The 16,833-nt window shown below is 39.1% G+C and overlaps 1 protein-coding gene across 1 annotated transcript in view; it reads left to right on the top strand.

Moving 5' to 3' along the window:
* The window catches only part of LOC150077689 (alpha-tocopherol transfer protein-like), a 65,260-nt gene that overhangs the window by 10,328 nt on the left and 38,099 nt on the right, over window positions 1-16,833 (top strand). Inside the window, exon 2 of the mRNA XM_090385557.1 lies at window positions 15,628-15,782. Within this exon, the coding sequence (XP_090241683.1) occupies window positions 15,638-15,782 (145 nt within the window). The 5' untranslated portion in view covers window positions 15,628-15,637. The remainder of the gene's footprint in view (window positions 1-15,627; window positions 15,783-16,833) is intronic.

Here is a 16,833-nt window from a genome sequence, read left to right as displayed (position 1 = left end):
TTATTACAGAGAAGATTGTGGCAGGCGTTTTCATTGGTCCACAAATAAGGCAACTTTCTGATTATTGCTAGATGGTGAAAAGCGATTCTCCCAAAGCTTAATACGAGCGAAAGGCGGAAAGGTCCCGTATTTGATACATACTGCATATTTTTTTTTTCTTTATGTGAACCCCAAACACGAGAGGTATTAGAACCTACAGTACTTAGTACCGTGCTTGAGTTGGAGGTTGAGAAGACGAAAGAAGATATTTGTTGACATTGGACTTGAACTTCTGTAGATTTTAATTTTCAGGAAATACGTATGAAGGAAGGTTGTTCCAGAAAACGGCATTTGAATGTATAAATGAGGAAGATGAAAAGTTGGTTCTGTGAGTTTGACGTTGGACAGTAAATGGATGTTGGCTGGTGGCGGCACGTGTTCGGACCGTTTTGAAAGAGAGAGCGGGAATTATAGAAGCCAATTCAGAAGAACAGTGCCCATGGAAGTAGCTGTAGGAAAGGCATGCAGCAGAAACAGTGCGTCTATGAGAAAGCGAGTGGAGAGACTCTGTTAGAGATGAATCATTAATTATCCTAACTGCTCTCTTCTGAATGGAATCAAGAAGCCTGAGAGAGGTTTTGGGGGCACCACCCCAGATGTGGGAACAATATTCCGTGGCAGGGCGGATTTGCGATTTATACAGAGTGAGCAGCTGTTTGGAAGAAAAGTAACGCCGAGAGCGAAAGAGAAAACCAAGTTTTCTAGATGCAGAGGATGCAATATTTGTAATGTGCTTGTGCCAAGAGAGAGATTAGAAGTCAGGCTAATCCCCAAAAGAGATATATCCTTTTGCCTAGAAATTGGAGTGTCACTAAAGATAAGCATAGGAGTAAAATAATCCTTTTTGCGAGATATAAGACATGACTGAATTTTAGAAGGGTTGAAATCAACGAAGTTGTCTTTTCCCCACTGGAGAATTACCTGAAGATCGGCATTTAAGGAATTAGTAGCAGATTTTCGAGAAGTTCAAGTTGATTGAGCAGGACAAGGTTTCTTAAAATGGAAAGTGGAATGCAATGTGCTATCATCGGCAAAACTATGCATAGGATTTCCAGTCAATGGAAGAAGGTCATTAATAAACAAGAGAAAAAGAGTGGGGGAAAGAACTGAACCTTGGGGGACACCGGCATTAGTGGACAAGTTAGAAGACAGAGAGCCATCTACCATCACCCTCAGTAAGCGATCACAGAGAAAACTGGATAACCAATTACTAAAAACAGTTGGCAAACCATAAGATGGAAGCTTGTTTAGAAGACCTTTATGCCAAACACGATCAAAGGCCTTTGAGATGTCAAGAGCAACCACTCGTGGTTCACCGAAACTTTCCATTGAATTACTCAATAAATGGGTAACATAAGCCAGAATATCACCAGTGGACCGACACTGATGGAATCCATACTGGCGATCGTTGATCAGACGGAATGTTTCTAGGTAGTTTAAGAGTTAGCTGTTAATTGATTTCTCCATTACTTTGGAAAAAGATGAAGTAATTGCAATGGGACGATAATTGCTCTGGAGGGATTTGTCACCATTTTTAGGAACTGGCTGGATATCAGCAAATTTCCAAGCAGAATGAAAAACACCTTTCGAATAAGAAAGTGAAAAAAGTCGCAAAGAATAGGAGTAAGTTCAGGAGCACAGGTTTTGAGAACAAGTGGAGAAATACCATCAGGACCTGGGGCTCTCTCTTAGCATCAAGATTCATCGAATCCTTCTGATATTCTTTTGACGGAAGACCACAGGAGGCATTGAATGGAGCGTGTTGGGAATGGCAGGAGGTATTTTACCAAGATCATTAATACATGAGCTGGAAGAAAATGTGATGCTAGCAGGTCAGCTTTATCCTTGGCTGAAGTGGCAACAGAACCATCTGGTTTGGACAGAGGTGGGAGAAGAGATGGGCAAAAGTTGCGGCCAATTGCTTTGGCAAGAAACCACAATGCTCGGGTACCATTAGGGCAAGAAGCAAGTTTTATACTCTTAGCCTGTTCAAACTCTAGTTTGGACTGATTAATAACTGCTTTACAATTGTTGCGAGCTTTGGTGTAGGCAGAAAATGAAACTGAAGAATTAGAAACAAGCCAATTACGATATGCAACATTCTTATCTTGAACAGCCTTAGCACATTTATTGGAAAACCAAGGTTTTGATAAAAGACGATATTTTAAAAGGGACTGTGGGATAAATGATCCCATTCCTGCAAAAATAATTTCACTGACACGATCTGAGCAAACGTTGACATCAGAAGTTTTGAAACAGTAATCCGACCATGGAAAAGAAGAAAAGAAGTCTCGCAGATCATCCCATTTTGCATTCTTGTAATGCCAAACAACACGAGGTTGGGAATAGCCATGAGATAAAGGTTCCATTGGAGAAGAGAGAATCAACAAGTTGTGATCTGAAGTGCCTAAAGGACATTTCACTTCGACCGTGTACTTAGAAGGGTTGTTTGTGAGAAAAAGATCAAGCGTATTGGCTGTATGATTAGGATTGTCCGGTATTCTTATAGCATTAGCATTAGCATTAGTAGAGGCATTTGATGCAAGAAAGCAAGCTTATGCAGCATCAGCCAAAAAAAAAAAAAAAAAAAAAAAAACCCCACTTCCACTTCACCCCTCTGTTCGTTCAAAATACCTGTCCAGCTGAGCCTTAAACTTATTTAGGCTATCAACCTCCACTACAAGGGATGGAAGTCTGTTCCACCAACCAACCACCCGCTGGCTAAAGGCAAATTTCCGCACGTCTATCCTACATCTGTCTTTCATCAATTTGAATTTATGCCCTCTCAGGTGATTTTTCTGAGCTAGAGGAAGAATCCCATCAGCATTGAGCAGGCTTAAACCATTCAAGGCTTTATACACCTCTATCAGATCACCTCGCTGGTGCCTAGTCTCCAGACACTGTAATTTGCAAAACTTAAGCCTTTCTTCGTAAGAGCACCCCTTTGTTCCATTCACTAATCTTGTTGCCCTTCTCTGTACTCGTTCCAGCAGCTCTACATCCTTCTTGAAATGAGGCCTCCAGACCTATATGCAGTACTCTAGGTGTGGCCTGACCATTGCCTTATACAATGGAATAATCACCTCCTTATCCCTGCTGGAAAAATTCCTGTATATCATTGACAATACTCCATAAGCTACTCTTGCAGCCCGTCTGCACTGCTCAGAGAACTTCATATCTGCCTACACAACCAACCCCAAGTCCCTACCACTGTCAGTGTAGTACCTCAGAGTTGATACGTTGCTCTGGGGTTACTGTTTCCCATGTGTAGTACTTTACATTTGTCAATGTTAAACTTCATTTGCCACCTCTCAGCCCATCTGCTCAACCTTTCCAGATCCTGTTGCAGCAGCTTAGTGTCAGTAGTGTCCTTGACAACCCTGCCAACCTTTGTATCGTCTGCAAACTTGGACATTAAGCTTGATATACCATCATCAATATCATTTATAAATACAGAAAACAATAATGGACCCAACACTGAGCCCTGAGGGACTCCACTAATAACATTAATCCACGATGAGCAGTGTCCATTGATTACCACTCTCTGTCTTCTCCCCCTCAACCACCCCTTTATCCATAGCAGCAATTTGCCTCCAATGTCACACTGCTCCAATTTGTGTAGCAGTCTTCCATGTGCAACAGTATCAAAAGCCTTTCTAAGATCCAAGTATATAATATCAAAGTTATTCCCTGCATCCAGTTCTTTTGTGACTGCATCATAGTATCCAATCAAATTGGTCAGGCAAGACTTCCCCTTAACAAAACCATGCTGTGTCTGAGCTATAACTGAAGTCTTGTCTAAATGATCCTGCAGTGTTTCTTTAACCAGTGCCTCCATTAATTTTCCTGGAACAGAAGTTAAGCTCACAGGTCTATAATTACTTGTGTCAGCCTTTGATCCTCCTTTGTGAATTGGGGTCACAATTGCACATTTCCAGTCTATGGGTACCTCCCCTGAGTCCAAGGAAGCTCTCATAATTATGGCTAAGGGTTTGCTTACTTCCTTTGCTGCCTCCTGTAATATAACTGGATAGATCCCATCCACCCCGGGTGCCTTTCTTGTGTTTATCTTCAACAGTTTATAGGTAAATGAACAATCTTGTGTTTATAGGTAAATGAGCAATCTGTGCTAGGTCATTAGTAATTGCAAAAGCCTCAGAATCTCGACCTGCTGGGTCGGTTTGACTAGAAAACAGAAGCCAGCTGGAGTTGTGAACATTAAAATCACCAAGGAAAATTACCTCACTGTTAGGAAAATTGGACTGGAGAAAGTGAAGTTGCAAAGAGAGGAAGTCAAAGAGCTCCAAGTGGTTAGTGGAGTTGTGAGAACGGTAGAGACAACAGATGAATTTGACACAATGAGGTAGAGAGATTTTAAGCCAGAGAAGATCAAAGAGAGGAGATTCCAAATTGCCAAGTCTCTGACAGGGAATATCAGAACGGTCATATGCACATGTACCACCTTTGAGGCGAAAGGAATCATACAACGAATAATTTGGGCATCTGAGATGAGCAGTAGTTGAATCAACCGATAACTCAGATTCTGTCAGAAAAAGTACATGGGGTTTGGCAGATTGCAAGTGGAAATGGACATCGTTGAGATTAGAACTGAGACCACGTATATTTGTGAAATGAATTAGGAAGTGCTTGGGAGCTTTAGATCTTTTCGCAGTTAAGCTTGCTCTATTCGTTTGACAATTCATTGTGTATTCAATAGTAAGGAAAAGTGGGTGGGACATGCTGTATGAAGTAATGACATTTTTGGATATGGCGTACACGTCGTAAGAATATACCCAGATCCTTGATATAACGTGGCCTCGACAATGCTTCCCGCATACACACTACTCGGACTCCCTCCAGTCACCATCTGGCAGAGTAGAAGTTGCAAGATTATACACTAGCTGATCTGGAAGCCTCATAGAGAGTTACCAATAGGTTCGGTCCGGTGTACTAACTAGCGGCCGGCTGCGAACACCTTTTTAGAGCTGTACCCTCGAAATGTAAGAAATGTAAGGAATAGTGGATCTCGCCACGACGTTCATCATGATCTCAAAAGTCTTCAGTCATACTGCATGATGGAAGAGATAGGGAACGGTTGACCGGAACTTAGCTCTAGAGACTAAACATGGGTTCCACCACTTCAAGCCTCCAATAAGCAAAGTGGTGGTATTTGACCGGTTGATGAGAGTCATCTACCACCTTACTGCCATATAAATAAAAAAAATTTATAAATATAAAAAAAATTTACTTTTTTTTTTCGAAAAAAAAAAAAGAGTCAATCTGAAATTTTAAGTACTGTTTCAGTGTTTATCTCCCCAAAATCTATAAAATAAACTTGTTTTCATGCACGTAACAAAATATAACCCAAAATATTTTGTACAGGCAAATCTCGGTTTAGAAACGGGTTCTGTTCCAAGACGTTGGTTTGTTATTCGTTTTGTTCTTTACGTGTATCTTGCATTCCTGAGCTCTGATGATACGTATCGTATACTTTAGCAGCCATTTTAAAGCATTAAAACCATGTACTAAACATGAAATGGTCTATACAATACTTTTTATTATAAAGTATGTATGCGGTTAGGGTTTATCGTATACGATAGGCAAAATAAAATTAGAAAAGAACAAAAAAAAAAAAAAAAACAAGATATCGCTAATTTTAATTAAAACATTATTACAAACTAGAAATAAAGAAAATGAGTACTAACATAATATGTAATGTACATACATATGTATTCAGCTTTTATTCGTCAATACCTTCGTCAGAGTTCAATATTTTCCGCATAAGTGACACTGGGCGCAGATGAGGTAGATGGAAGGGCATCTGATAATGAATAAACAGCTGGGTTATCCCTTTTTTAAAATGTTTTTATAAAAAACTGCACATTTAGTTTCTTATTTTCTTCAAAAATCTCACCGTTGCATGCCAGTCACAAACGCCTGTTTTCACTTTTGTAATTCTTTGCATATTTGAGTCTTCTTCAAAGATTGCCAACCCCCCTCAGAAATTGATTTAAAAGCTGCAGCCATTTTCTGGCTTGTAAATGTTTTGGGAAGCTGTGGAATATCACGTTCTTCTGTTAGTTCAGAATTTAGATGTCTCTATATCAATTATTTCATCGGTTGTTAATTCCTCAAAATGTGAGTCCAACAGCTCTGTCACATTAATCACATCAAGATCGAGGTCCATTTATTGCCTAGTTCAACAATTTCTTCAATCACGGGTTCTACTGGCTCCTCGGAATCATTTAAATTATTCACAAATTATGGACACAAGTTTTTCCACACACCACTTAATTCTCTTTCCTTCACATCCCTCCCCAAACGCCAGAAATGTTTTGCAATGCATTATAAATGTTGTATGCCTTAGTTTTATTAACCAAGAAGAGTTCACTATAATAATTATCATATGATGATTTTCTTATAATTATTGTAATACAATTCGACCACTCTTTTCAATTGAGTTTTGGCTCTTAAAATGGGCCATAAACAAACACAGACTTCCTCCACAGTTAAGGATAATTGAAATGGCCAGTTTGATAAACTTTCACAGGTTCCCCATGAAAATTAGGGTGAAACGCCTTACCACAACTGTAAAAATGATCACTGGCAAGATCTCGGCACCATCATTCTGGGAGCTGTGCTCTTGGAGAGTCGCTCAGCCTTCCCTCAGAGCGACTCCAACTCTGTGCCTACATCTAATCCGTCTCCACCTATCCGATAGGTTTCTGCCATTTCAGCTACATTCGTGTGCCCAGTCTTTGGATGCTGACCTTAATAAGTTTTCTTTTGACAAGGAATACAGACGCTGCATCCTTAAATTGTACTTCCCTATCCCTGATCCTTCTTCTCGAAGCTCGCCTTAATGCAACAAGCCAGCAATATGACATGAAGATGGCTTACTAACCTTTCAGTTTTCCACCTATATATTCTTTGTGCATTGTGATGTATATAATTGTATTATACTTTGAGTGCTAAGTTGTATTTACTTTTATTCGTCTACATAAGTATTTTCTTATGTTTAATTTATCAATTCCTTTTCTTAAATATTGTAGTATTACTGTTAAACCCAGGTCTTGTGGCCGTGAAGGACAACATTGCGATGTATCCATTTGTAGTATTATTATTGCAATAAAGATTTTTATTAACTAATAAATAGATTTTTTAAAAGTTTATTTATTTAAATCTTACAATTATGTTCACTATACGTTTGGTATTTCGTTTTATAAGGGACACTATCTATTGGCGAAATTATGATTGAATTGTGACGTTCGTCACAGCGAATGTTCGTAAATCGAACGTTCGTAAACCGAGAGTTTCCTGTACAGTGTTATTGCGTTCTGCACCCTTTCCAAGAAATACAATTTCTAATTATATGACGTCATCACAATGCAAAAACATCTAACGGAAGTTTCTTGCATTGCAGTTATCTTGCCAGTGATCAAGAAACCGGTGTCGGTTCTCAAAAATTATTCCTTTGAATATTTGCCTTATCGTGGAGCACTCGTATAGTTAATTTAAAGTTCGTTTATATTGGAAATAACTCATGGAGAAGAGGAAGAAGACATCCCTTTTAAAGAGAGAAGTGTATGAGCTATACTTCATTTTCTGAGATCATGAGAACTCTTATATAAGATTTTACAAAAATATGTAAATAAAGCTATTTTATTTTCACCTTCATGCCCAGGGTGACATATGTGAAAGCCAAAACTTTTTTCTGCTAAGCTATGGTGGCCTTTTCCTTGATTGCTATCTCATAACGCAGATATCAGCTTCTATATCACTCTGCGCATCGTCCGTATTTTCATCTTTTGTCCCAAATTAGCAAATGTAGTCACGTTTTCATTTTCCTACTTTATAGCCATTCCATCTTTGTGTTATTCTGATCCACGTAACGATTGCGAAAGGAAGCTCAAGAAAATAATGTAAGTATTTATTTGGCATTATTTTAACAACGTAAGTAGAAAGTAGGTTTGGTCAAAGAGTTCTGTGAATGATCTCACATCTCGAACGCATAGCGGTAGCTAAAAGATTGCGAACGGACCTTACAACCAAATCTTTTGAGAACACCACACTAAGCTTTAAATTGTTACGCACCTGTCTAGCGAAAAGCTGCTTTGAGTGATCCTGTTTTTTTCATTTGTGGCATACTGAAAATGGCGAAATTTGAACAACTTACGAACATTAAAAATTGCTCTAAACTTGGGAATTGAGCTACTGACAGAAAATGCTTGATACAGTTTACGAAGATAATGCCATATCCCAAAATAAATACTGGTTCTAACCGTTCTGTGAGGGCGACTTTCCTCTCGAAGTTGAAGAAAGAAGATTTGTTTTAAGATGTTTCAACGTCTTAACACAATCAAAACATCGGTCTACGCCATTATTCGATCGGATTAACATTTTACCATCCGAGAACTGCTGAGGAGATGACTCTTCTTTGATTCTTCATGAGTTCGGGCCATTTTGAGTGAGCATTTTGTGCATAAAGGGAACAATCCCAATTTTGTTCCAGGCATTCTCACTCGAGATGAAAAACAGCGTTAAACTGTTTCGTCACAAGCCACGTGACTTTTGCTATTTCCAAATTATTAATTGAAAAGTGAGTCGATTCAAGCAATCCAATCAAAAATGGATTAGACCGCCGACTTGGTCATGGAATTCCAAGAACAAAATACAGGACTTTACAGGTCAGTGCCTACACTAGGCAACAGTCTGTCAGGGGTAAGTCATGCGCTGACTTGGAACAGACTGTTTAACACTTCATGAGAGAGATTCGGTAGAACTCAGGTATATTTCAGTAGAGTTATGGATTTGCAAAGGCAAAACCAAATAATACAATAATAATTCTTTAGTGGAGCAGGAGAGCAGAGTTGGAAGGGACAAATGGTCACATTAAAAAATTATGTTACAGTGAGAGAAAGGTATCCAGGATCTTCAGCTATATTTTTTGTCAGAGAGAAATGTTTTGATGAACAGTTGGTAATCAAAGGACATACTCGCTGGCAAAAAAAAAAAAAAAAAAAAAAAAGAAAAAGTCTGTAATTGATGTTAACAGATAATTAAGGGTACGGTATGCAAATTTAATTGTCACATGGGATAATCACAAGTTCCTTGGTGCCATATACACTGTGCTGCCACTTTATTAGGTACACCCCTGCTGTGCACACAAATGGCTTGTCCCATAAAGTTGCAAGTCACATGACCACAGTTGTAGATATAAATGCAGCAGGACAACCTTTCTACTATCAGTTAAGCGTACAAACCGTAGCAAGAATGGGGAAAAGGAGTGATCTAATGGACTTCGAACATGACATGGTAGTATATGCAAGACATGCTGGACAAAGCACCTCTGAAACCGCAGTTCTACTGAACTTTTCACGCACTACAGTTTCAATGGTGTATCGAGAATGGTGCAACGAACAGAAAACATCCTCTCAACGGCACTCCTGTTGAAGAAAATCGCTTGTTGATGAGTGTAAGTGTTTTTAGGGTCAAGCGGCACCAGGCGTTCCCCCCATCTCCGCGTAGTTTACGTTGTGGTGTACTACAGTACACTGTAAATGCCAGAGATTTAAAAGTGTATGGATCTTGGATCGTGTAATGTCGTGTACCGTTGTTCTTCTGGCCCCTGTTGAGTCACTGAAGAAACGCGTCATTACCCTAGAAAGAAATATAACTTGGAACTCATCACGGACACAGAGGGCACTCTCTCGCCTCAGGGAATTTAAAGTGCCCTCGAAATCAATAAAAAATAGCTGATTCGTACGCAGTCCATTGTCAGCCGTTTCACTCATTCCATCTATCGGCAAGCACAAGTCCGACAGCCTCAGTAGACCACGACCATCGATGAGGAGTAAGCATTCGCCGCCATTGGCCCGGCGAATGTCGCTCAGTTCACTATCCGTTCATGCTTGGAAAACTTTAACTAAAGATTTCCGCGAACAGCACACAAAGTTCACATTTTAGTAATACTGCTACCTTTCAACAAATTCAAATTGTTTTCTTAGAGTCACCCAGAATTTCTTCTGTATTCCCATTTACTGTTTTCGATTTGCCTGTTTTGCTTGACGAAAAAAACTCAGTTTTTGGGCAAAAAACCTTGCTATCTACGCCTGAGACCGATCGACTAACTCAGCCATGTAATGAAAAAAGCCCGGTAAAGTTTGAAAGACACAAAGTCTTACAAGTTAAATTTAAATATAATTTAAGAAAGAACGCTAGATAGTGATATTGTAAACCACAAAAGAAAACACTTAAAGTCACTAATATTGTTTAAGATAATGGGTCTCGCGCTAATGGAATTAATTTAAGAGAAGGTTAAATTTAATGTACAAGCAAATATACCTTGAAGAAAAACATTAGAAACAGATATACGATCAGTGCCCACACCGGAAACAGCAAGCGAAGATAGCAAGACGGAACAGTTTGGGGCCAACTGATAGTATGGCAAGGGACGGTTTGGTCCAGAGATGACAATAGGGGTACCAGCGGGGGCGCTCTTGTTTACTGCAAACAGAGCAGGTGTGGTCATTTTATAATAAGGCGAGACGACTCAAGAAAATGGATGCAGATGTTTTCCGGATGGGTACCGAGCTCCAGAAAATTCTGGTCATTTCCAGAACATTCGAGAATTCTCTAGAAACGGAAGTTATTTCTACACCGGAAGGAACTCGGCCTTCCTGTCATGTGTCATAGGCAAATGAGAATGGAGGTGATGAAGGTCAGATAGAAATGATTGGTCGAGGAAAGGAGGGGCGTTACTAAATTTTGGGAAATAAAAGGGGAAGAGCGCGCGCAAAAAGAAAGGTGTGAAGAGGGTGATAAGATGTTTTAGATATGTGATGAAGTTTTTCGGAGATGATTTTTGGAGATGTGATAAAGTTTTTTTGGAGATAATAAAGTTTTTCGGAAGATGATAAAGTTTTCTTCGAGAGTGATTTTTTGGAAAGATAGGCCCAGGAAACAGTCCCCGGAAGCGATCCACCAGTAGAACCAGTTATGGTGAGTTCACTAAATTCTGATAGTTTTAATGAAGTATAGATGAGTTACAGAAAGGGGAACTTTCTCGAGATGAAACACAGAAGTCCGAAAGCGTCCACCGAGAGATATATTTGAAAGGAGGACAGCGAGAAGAACACCGTACCGTCCTGTGGAAATAAAGCGATGGGAAGCGACCCCTACTGAATGTTCCGGCACAGCAAAGAAGGATACGAGACCAGGATGATCGGCAAAGCGAAAAGTGTCCCTGGCAGAGTTTAGCATTTCAGATGAACGTTCCCAATCCAATGGAGGACCGATGCAGAGCAGAAAGTCACAGGCCAAACATTGTATCAGCGGTAAGATCCAAATCCCAGAAGTAAGTGGTTAAACAACGAATTTACCTCTATGTAATTGCAAAGGACTGCAGGGAAGATAGATAAATATTAAGTGAGATTTAGAGAAGCATACAGTTAAGAGTTAAGTTAAGGTATAGCTAAGTAAGGAAATATCATAGAAATAATTTAATGAAGGATGGTTTACAGTTATGATTTATTTACTGATTAATTAATGGAGGAAAAGTAATAATTTTGGACGGGTTAGCCTATAGAGCAGGTACAGTTGTATGTTACTTATATAATGTCACTGATGTAGAGAAATTAGTCGCTAAATGCTGGAGTTTACCTGAGGGAATGAAGAAATAAATAATCCCATGTATATTTCATTAACATGTAACTTTAAAGTGCTGGGGAGAGAATAGAATAGAATAGAATAGAATAGTTTGTAGAGTGGACTTAATTCCAGAAGAAGAATTGTTTCAACCATGAAGAAGAATGTAGGATTGTGCTAGATAGGTATGAAAAAGGAAGATATAAATAAATAAATAATAAATGTCAATTGTAATTAAGAAAGAGTTAAATTAAACTGATTGTACGAGATGTTAGTGGGCCTATAGTAAGAAGAAGATGATGGATGGGAGAGCCTAATCACCAGGAACGTGATCCATGCCCTGTACCTATATATGAAGTGAATAATGTGTAATGATTTGCCTTATCTTTTATTTATAAGTATGTATAATAAACTGATTGTGTTTTACTTAATGCAAATAGTGTTTGGTCATTTCTGAACACACAGCAAAACCCAAAGGAGGAGTGCTCTAATATAGAAACTCCCTCAGAACCGGAATTCTTCTGTGAGATAACAAGTCAGATGCAAAGTGGGGATTTTAAGAATATAATTAATAATAAATATAAATAACAAATAATAACAAAATAAAAGTAAAATATAAATAAGAAGAAACCCCACCCCCACAATTGGCGACCCAGCCAGGGATAAATAGAGATAGATTGTTTCATCAGACACCCCCACAAGTTCTTTGCGTCATCGACGGGATTCGAACTCGGGCTTTTCCACGAGGTGTGAGGAGAACAGTGACGATACCACTGTTCTACCGGCGCAGCCACCACTCTTCAACAGGTACTGAACAACCATCTCTTTTAAGAAGCGCGTTAGGGCTTCTTAAAAGAGACGGTTGTTGAGTACCTGTGTTGAGTACCTCATTACGACCCTTTCTGGAGTTTATCCGGATACTCATTGCGACACGGCTGCCAACAGGCAGGGAGGAATTTTAGCAATCAATTGCTAAAAAACGAGGGTAATAATGTCTTAATGGTTACGTCATCATAATGTTTTGACTCGACATTTGTTTTAATTGATCCACATGGTTCCAGCCTAATTTTTTGTTCTGGCAAATCCTACACCAATTTACAGTACTGTACAGTTTTAAGGTCTATCTGCCTACTTAAGTTGCGAAATGCAAAATCGGTAAGGTATCCTCAAATTCAGAGGGCATATCATTACATTAACTCGTGGTTCCATTGTGGTTCATCCTAGATGCTCATGATCAATTGTTCTTTGCTGGAAAATTAGTATGTCATACAAAAGATAAGAAATAAATCAGATTAGTTCACTATGAAATGTCACTATAAAAAGTACAAAGCAAAGAACTGATTAGTCACATAATTTCATCATAACACACAAGTTGAAGGATCACACTCACTAATACAGCGTATGAAGAACTCATGTAAATAACAGCTAGGTGGAAGCTCAATACGATGGCAAATGCTGTTGTGTCAGTAACAGCATTGGACACTAGACGACTGCAAACAAGTGTGGTGGTCGGATGAGTCCAAATACCTGGCGCAACACGCCGACGGACGCCTTAGTGTGTGAAACAAGCAACAGGAGTCCATGTTGTATTAAACAACTACCCCCACACGAGTCCGTGTGGGGGTAGTTGTTTAATATGTGGTATGTTTTCCTGGCAATAACTAGGATCTGTAGTGCGTATGACCAACTGTTCAATGATGAGATCTATCGGCACCTCTTAGGAGACCATGTGCACCTAGCATGTTACACTTTTTTCCCGGACTTGATGTCATATCTCTCTCTCTCTATGTATCCAGAGAGAGAGAGAGATATGATATCAAGTTAAGATGGAGTCGAGTCTATGTGGTGCAAGGTGACATGTGGATAATCAGCTTATAAAGCTCCTCATTGGATGTAAGATGTTCCCGGTTTGCTGCAACTAAGAAGATGAGGATTATAGAGCATTTCAGAGCTTGGCGCAAACCATCCCTGGACATGTGAACAGCACAGTGGAATCGTCACCGTCCTCCCCACACCGGTGGAAAAGGCCCGGTTCGAATCCCATCGATGACGCAAGGAACTTGAGTGGGCTTTTTTTCACTCGATTGGCTGAGTTAGTCGGTCTCAGGCGTAGTCAGCAAAGTCTTTTTACCCAGAAACTGGGGATTTTTCGTCCAGCAAAATAGGCAAATCGACCAGAGAACACACTTAATTTACAGACAAAATAAATATGGGTAGATGTAATCATTTACAGGGGATTCTAGTATCATAATTTGATTTTGCCACTGAGCTACGTGTTCCTTGGTAGTTAAAGAAAGGAGGCTACATCCCCTGTACATGCCATTACTGGTATACGGATTGCATTCCAATTCCTGGGCAGTGTTATTCTTGGTTGCGGTTTAACATTGCTATGTGACGGGTACATCAGCTGCATATGTTGTTGTGGTTACAAAGTTCTTGAATTTTCCTGATTGTGATTTTGCGTAGTGAATGCAAAGCCGACTTTCTGCGGTGAGGTGAAACAGTCAAATATTTCCTCATGAGAAAGACTCGTCTTCTAAACAAAACCAGCAAACTCATAATCAGCGTTAACTGTTTTGTTCATATATATGAACTAATGAACAGACCGATCCTCCAAATTAGGGGTATTATATTGATGATGAGTGTGATATTATCAGTACTCTGACAGACGATTGATGCTGTATTTGATATCATCCGCACGCAGGCAGACGATCCGTGGCCTTCTCCATGTTCCAGCTATGATAACATACACTATTGCAACAGATGGTGGGGTTGCCAGGAAAGCTGGCTAAAACCGCCTTGCTTAATAAATTAAAAAGAAAAATGACTCTGTTGAACAGAATTTTCGAAGAAGATTTTTTCGACCCAAATTGCATATCTAATTTTTAGAGCAAAGTTACATTATCTGCACAACTAGACACGTAACAGAAATCGTTTAAGGAATATTTGAGTATTAAAACGGTACAGGATTTATAATGAGATAATTACAATACAGGGTTATAATTACAGTACAGGATTCATAATGAGATAATTAATTACTTCATATTAGAAACAGGTAAAACACGTCATAGCAGAGACAGATAAACCCATCATAGTACGAGAAAGAGGTAAAAATATATCATGGCAGAAACGGATAATCAATCATAAAAAAAGCAACTTTTTAAAACAAATGCATTTCAGAAGAACAAGATTAACAGACTACATACAATAGATTATGACAGATTTGCATACATGGATCAATCTGTCGATGTTATGGATTCTCTACGAGGAGATGGATCTGCTTTAGTGGTCTACAAAGAAACTCAGATTTTAAACGTGATAGCTACGTTAAACAAGAACCATCCTGCCACTCCCACACAGAGATTTGCTTTCCATAAACCGAGATCAAATCTGAGATATTTTATTTATTTTGGTAGAACTGGCATATTTTTTTCTAGGCTGCGTAAAGTTCTCAGGATGATTTGCATCATCCTGAGATATGTGCGTTGCAACACCTCCTTCTACTTCTCAGACTCACTCTGTCCATTCCACTTGATTCTCTTGATCAAATGTGATATTCTGTCGTGTCCCAGTGTTCGCTTGAGAGAGACAGATCTCATGATATTCGAAAAAGTTTAGATATCTGTGAGATCTCTCAAACAGGTTAAAGCATGTGTGAATGCTGAAGTAAGAAATAAAAATCGCTTATGTTTCCACACTCGGTGTTATTATTATATTCATATTAGACCTTAGAACTGGCCACCACCACCAGTAGCCAAGTTTCGAAAAAGATGGTTGTTTTCTTGACTTCAACATAAGCAGTTAACTGGATTGATCCATTGTCCCAACTGGGTTGATCCAGGTGCTCCATTGGAATGCGTCTGTTGTAAGATCGAGCAATTTTAATTAAGTTATGTCTACTCAGCAATCTCTAACTACTTGTATTTTATCTTTATCTTTCAGATATTGTTCAATGGCATGTACAGGGATTTCGTTTAGACCACTCGAAGAGGACCATTTCCTAACGGACGCAGACCTTGATAGAGAAGTTCAAGAAATATGTGAAAACCCCGCAAAAAGAGATTCTTATTTAAAACAGCTGAGCAAAGTAATACAAGGCAAGTTTACTTAAATATATTTCGAATTATCGACAAACAGATACCAAATACCAAGATGATAATAATCGTAATACCGAAAGAATAAATGCCCTCAGTTCAAAACGATGCAGTTTAAAACTTGATTATGGCTTGTATACAGAAAGATTCTGCAAATTATACATGAAAGCCAGCTTGTCAAAATTGTTGTATTTTTCTTTTTTCTTTTCCTGGTGTTTTCCCGTTCGCTTCATTGCCAAGGGATGCAACACAGATCGGCTTAAAGTCACTGAAAAGTACTAATTTAGAGACAAGACCAGTTTCAGACCCAGCATTGAAATGGGGTTCAGCCTCTAACAGAGCATAGTCGGTTGAATTCATAACTCTCGTATATCTGAAATGTAAATATAAATAAACTGATAAGTATTAGTAATAGTCATGGCCATGTGGTGCAAGGAAGACTAAAACTTATTCTGCCCCAGCCAAAAAATAATAATAAAATTAAATAAAATGAATAATTAATAATAATAAGAAATCTTTATTGTACAGTAAAGATATAATAATGTTCCCGCAACAGCCCAGTAGGCCAGGGGCTTGACAAGGTTATGGGGAAATATAAAAACATGTACAGCATTACAAAGGGTACTAGGAAAGTTTTGCAATATGACGCAACAATGAATCACAGGAAGCTGCTTGTTGCTGCATGTTGAGACATGTTCATACGTGCATAGTAGCCGCAGCGCCAAGTCGATGGGCTCAGGTATTCATTAGTAGTGAGAGTGTAAAGTGCTTGCGATGGCATCGTGGTCTCGAAATGAGATAAGGACAGTTTTGCGGTATAATTTCGTGCGTGGTTTAACCATAGACCAGTGCTTAGAAGAAATGACTCTTGCACTAGATGATGATTGTCCACATCGTACAACGATATTCAGGTGGTATAGAGAATTCCAAAGGGGAAATTTCACTCTGGAGGATTCTGAGAGGCCGGGAAGGCCACGAACGTCAGTTACGGAGGAAAACGTTACTGCTGTGAGGAAAATGCTTGACGAAAACAGGCGAGTGACCTACCAACAGA

Source organism: Mastigoproctus giganteus, chromosome 11 (genome assembly GCF_048544385.1).
Source record: "Mastigoproctus giganteus isolate SK-2022 chromosome 11, ASM4854438v1, whole genome shotgun sequence".
Lineage (NCBI taxonomy): Eukaryota > Metazoa > Arthropoda > Arachnida > Uropygi > Thelyphonidae > Mastigoproctus > Mastigoproctus giganteus.
Note: the sequence above shows the minus strand (reverse complement) of the source record. Positions and strands in the feature narration are given on the sequence as shown.